The sequence below is a fragment of the Cupressus sempervirens genome, chromosome 4 (assembly GCF_028749045.1).
Source record: "Cupressus sempervirens isolate cs-2001-9-10 chromosome 4, ASM2874904v1, whole genome shotgun sequence".
Classification (NCBI taxonomy): Eukaryota; Viridiplantae; Streptophyta; class Pinopsida; order Cupressales; family Cupressaceae; genus Cupressus; species Cupressus sempervirens.
This window is the reverse complement of record NC_143121.1, coordinates 593,553,979-593,558,749: the sequence shown is the minus strand read 5'-3', so window position 1 is coordinate 593,558,749 and position 4,771 is coordinate 593,553,979. Positions and strand designations below refer to the sequence as shown.

General features: G+C 36.3%; 1 protein-coding gene across 2 annotated transcripts; it reads right to left on the bottom strand.

Moving 5' to 3' along the window:
- Nucleotides 1-692: 692 nt before the first annotated feature.
- Nucleotides 693-3,646, bottom strand: LOC149562606 (cytokinin riboside 5'-monophosphate phosphoribohydrolase LOG3-like). Of its 2 annotated transcripts, none has more exons than XM_089826082.1 (7): nucleotides 3,148-3,646; nucleotides 1,929-2,026; nucleotides 1,754-1,784; nucleotides 1,490-1,589; nucleotides 1,305-1,375; nucleotides 1,041-1,184; nucleotides 693-891 (listed from the first exon to the last, which is right to left on the bottom strand). In XM_089826082.1, the coding sequence occupies exons 1-7, from the start codon at nucleotides 3,325-3,327 to the stop codon at nucleotides 796-798; spliced, it is 720 nt and encodes a 239-aa protein (XP_089682208.1). In that variant the 5' UTR covers nucleotides 3,328-3,646; the 3' UTR covers nucleotides 693-795. The 2 variants fall into 2 exon arrangements, with proteins under 2 accessions (XP_089682208.1, XP_089682209.1); XM_089826083.1 differs by lacking the exon at nucleotides 3,148-3,646 and adding an exon at nucleotides 2,136-2,510.
- Between the last annotated feature and the right edge of the window lie 1,125 nt (nucleotides 3,647-4,771).

Sequence of the window (4,771 nt, the reverse complement as noted above, 5' to 3'; positions counted from 1 at the left end):
GAAGCAGTTGGGAAGAAATTAATTCTCACTCTTATGTTGTCGAAGTGGCTGGGAAGAAATTAATTCTTACTCTTACCTGCCCTACGTGATATAGATAATATGTTTTTATTATCACTATGAACATTACGTTTTTTATTTTTGATAGAGGCAAAATGTGTGCTGTTGTTTATGTGCTGAAAGTTTCTAGTGCTATTAATGTACTATTAATATACTAGTTTTGTTACTTGGGCTAGCACCTTCTTGCTGCTTTTAATGATCAAAAACAAAAAAGTAACATCAAGTTGAAACATCAAAATAAAGGAAAAGAATCCAAGTACAAGTTGATTCAAAAAACTTTTGACAAAAAAACAATTGTAGAGAACCCTATCCAAAAACACATTTCTATTAGAGATTGTAATTATTGAATTGTTATTATTGTTTAAAAGTAATTGTTATTTAAAGAGTATGACTTTAATTTGATGGAAGAAACATGTGTCCTGTATCTAGTTAATGAAATACTGTAAGATTATTTTTAATCTGACAGTGTACATTTTTCAATCTACATTGTTCATCAAACATTTTTAACTATTGAATCTTTAACGTTTAAAAATAATTGGCATTTAAATTGTAGAGATTTTTTTTTGCACGAAAAAGCCAAAATGTACGTGAAATAAAGTATTAAAATTTTTGCCCAACATAGCTAAGACAGAAGATTTGGGCCAATAAGAAAATTTCTTTCATTGACATCTTTTTGTAATCGATGACTTTGACAAATTTCTGTACAAATGATGCTATTATAATGATCACTGCACAGTATCAAGGGCTCTCAGAAGCAATGGTGGTTGAAGCTAGCTGTTGGTCTATTTCCCAGCTTTGTTTGGGTGCCACGCAATCATGAATTGGAGCATAATCCTGCAAAATGTAGGATCCAAATAAAAACTTGAGCGTTTTCAAACTTAAAGATTATATAGACAAGTATGTAAGCTTTAGTTTGAAATGCTTTTCGATTTGATCAATCTTCCACGCATAAAAAATTGAAAATAGATCTGTATGATCTTTACTTCCATCCGTTGTATGAGTTCCTTAGCTGTTGTAGCAGAAACAACAATATTCAAAGCAGATGGCTTGATAAATCCTTCTTCCACGCCTTTATTGAACAAAGCAAGCAAGGAATCATAATACCCATCCACATTCAGCAGACCAACCTGTAGGCATATCCAAAATCTTCAGAGAGTATTTGGGTCCCTTAAACTTCACTACCAAACAAAAAATTAGCTATACCATAAATTTCATGTGAACTAGAATGATGGTGTTGTGAAAAATACCGGCTTATCATGAATTCCAAGCTGTGACCATGTGATCATCTCCAATAGTTCCTCCATTGTGCCATAGCCACCTATCTTAAAGGGCAAGTTAAAGGGTTATAATATCTTCTAATAATGATGGAAGCTGCAACTTTATTCCATGATTTTTCCAAAATACCGGGAATGATTAAACTAACAACAAATACCAGGTAAGGCAATGAAGGCATCTGCTTGACGAGCCATTTCAGCCTTCCTTTCATGCATGGATGCAACTGCCATTACTTCACCAACTGCGTCTCCAGATATCTGTAGACAAATGTACACCATTTAAGCTTGCTAATGAAAAGGGCCCAAAATATGAACAACCACAATCATCTAATCTTACAAATCTGACTAACTTCAAGCTACCAAAATATCAGAATGAGACTCAAAAAAATACATTTTGTATGGAAGAGTGGAAGTAATGGTACCTTGGGAGGCAGCAAAGCTTGTGGAATAATACTTCCAAAGCACCAATTACAAAGCAACAAGAAAGAAGATATCAGAACCGTAACAAATGAATGATTAGCTTAAAAAACCAAAGGCCCTTGCAGTGTAATCTTCAATGGTCCACAAATATGAAAAATTAAGGGAAAAACTCAATACCCAAGAACATGGCAGCCACCATCATGAACAGCCTGAGAAATCAAGCCCATTAGTCCCACACTTCCTCCACCATAGACCAGGTCAAGTTTCCTCTCTACCTGCACCCATCCACTACATCAATTCAACATATCTGAAAACCCACTTCACCAATTCAACGATTTCTCCTAAACATGATGAAATCATCTCAATACAAAAACACAGGATTACCCATGTAGGCTTATATCAATGGCACTAATCTCATTGGTCTCACAGAACCAGTAGAAATTTAGTGGGAAACAATAGATAAATCAGAGCTTATATCACCACCTAATGTCATGAACATTATTACTGACAGACAAAATATCTGGTATGATGTTTATCAATAGGACATCCAAAACTACAAATCAAAAACAACGTGCTAACAGTACATGTACTGTCTATGTTAACTGCTCATTAAAAGGTTAACTGAAACTTCAAATATTCTACACAATTAACATGTTGAGCGAAGTCTTTGGTTGACAATGAAACCCATTTCCTCCAAATGGGCGTCCTTTAATGCAAGGAGCTGTTAAACTTTTTGTGAATCAATTAGGAGTCGAACCTAAGACCTTTAATTGGCATAAAATGGTCATTCACCACACCAAATATCGGTAAACAAAAAGCAAGAGCTGTTATAAACTTTTTGTGGATCAGTTCGGAGTCGAACCTAAGACCGTCCATTGGCATAAAATGGTCATTCACCACACTAGATATTGGTAAACAATAACTAAGTGTGTAATTGGGTACTAGCTACACAATTAACCCCTCTGAATTGTAGCTAAAACACGGCTAACAAGTAGTAAGAGTTTGAAGGGTGCCAAATTGAAAAGGGGGTCTGAGATGAGCTCGCATATGAATTGACATGAAAAAGCCTTGATGCATCTCTAATTTGATTCTACAAGCATGACATTGAGTTTTAACGCAAGCAAAACATCATCATCCTCTTCAAACTCTCCACACAATCAAACTATATATGCACCTTCATGCCCTATGACAATAGAATAACCTAAATGGATGGCAAAGGCTTTACTATGAACATTTCCTGCCCATAAATCCTTTAAACAATAAACTCTGCACCCATTTACCTCTCTAGCTCACATTCCAAGCAAAAGAGCCACTAGTTTACGAAGATACAAATACAATCAAGTACGCATATATACCCATAAACGCACAAACCCTATGCATATACTTATTTATGTACCAATTCCTTGCTGAGATCAAGGGCGGCCTGGCTGAAAACTGTTTTGTACCCTGATCTACTCCCACAAAACACACAAATTCTCTTGAACTTGCTTTTCCTGCAAACTTGCTCAAAATTCGAACCTCCATTGCTGCAAACATGATCTCGTTGGGGATCATCCTCCTCCATATTATCTCTCATAAAAAGGGGGGAAAAAGAAGAAGAAGAAAAGGCAGAAGCAGAAGAAGAAACAAAGGAAAGCCAATCAAATTTGATTCGACAAGGCCTCTATTTTTACTTTGCTCTCTTTCTCCACCTCCCACTTGAAGCGGTACTTTGTGTTTCAAATAATCCCAACAAGAAGAACAAGAAGCATTTGTAATCATTCGTCGCCCACTCCACTCCATTCAATTATGTCTCATCATGGAGTCCATCACTTTCCTCTGTCGGCCTTGCCTGTCCTTCCATTCCCTAGTACAGCTCCCCCACAACATTCATTTCACTGCTGCAAAATGCCTTCATTGTTCCCACAAATGCCCATCTATCTTTATACAAACGCTTAACCCAAACAATGCACCACTTCACCCAAGGTTTAAGCCCCGGTTAACCTAATACAAACGGAATCCCATTAAAATATTGTGGATTACCAATTATTTGTTTTGACAGGGATGGTCAAGACTTCCCATCCCATTGGTACATGTGAAACCTCAAGAGTGGCCATTACTAAATGTCAAAAGCTTCAATAATTAAAGCTTGGTGGTGATTGTCTGTCACTAGGTATGTAATGTAGACTTCCATCTTTTCAAATATAGTTATTTGGGTATTTGGTTAATCAATAGACGAGGTATAATGAGTAGGTGTTATTTATTTAATGTAGGTATTTAGTTAATCAATGGACACGAGTACAAGGGGTTGTAGTTGTTTATGTAATGTGTCAAATTTACCATGGAGATTCAATTATGGAGTAGATTTAAGTATGTGGTCTTTGAGTCAAACTTATTAATCTATGAGTAGATTTAAATAAGCAATTTTTGAGTTAAACCATTGATCTACGTTGAATGAGTAAGAAGTTCACAATAAACCGTCTTTTATGATAATGAGTGGTCCACAACATACATTGCATCTAGCTAATGCTTGTAGAGGTGAAGCATTTGGACTTCTTGAGAGGTCACTCATATTTGTACTACTCTAACTTAAGTATGTTTAACCGTGGAATGTCCCCCAAGATCAAGTCCACGTAGCTTTCTATCTCATTTGCAAAACCTTCGACAAGTGGTGTATATTTGTACTACTCTGACTTAAGTATGTTTAACCATGTATTGTCCCCCAAGATCAAGTCCACGTAGCTTTCTATCTCATTTGCAAAACCTTCGACAAGTGGTGTATATTTGTACTACTCTGACTTAAGTATGTTTAACCATGGAGTGTCCCCCAAGATCAAGTCCACGTAGCTTTCTATCTCAATTGCAAAACCTTCGACAAGTGGTGTTGTCTCTTTTAGACCATTCATGGAGTGAGTTGTGAGATCCAACCCAATTAGCTTTCTGTCTTGTTTGCAAAACCTTGAACAAGTGTTGTGTCTTATGAACCATCGATGAAGTGTCCACCAAGTTCAAGTCCACTTAGCTTTTGATCTCTTTTACAA

Excerpts from the sequence above, each read along its gene's own strand:
- LOC149562606 (XM_089826082.1), bottom strand. The coding sequence starts at position 3,327 with ATGAGAGATAATATGGAGGAGGATGATCCCCAACGAGATCATGTTTGC. Across the intron at positions 1,590-1,753 it reads AAGCTTTGCTGCCTCCCAAG|ATATCTGGAGACGCAGTTGG; the intron begins GTACCATTACTT and ends ATTTGTCTACAG. Across the intron at positions 1,185-1,304 it reads TTGGAATTCATGATAAGCCG|GTTGGTCTGCTGAATGTGGA; the intron begins GTATTTTTCACA and ends ATATGCCTACAG.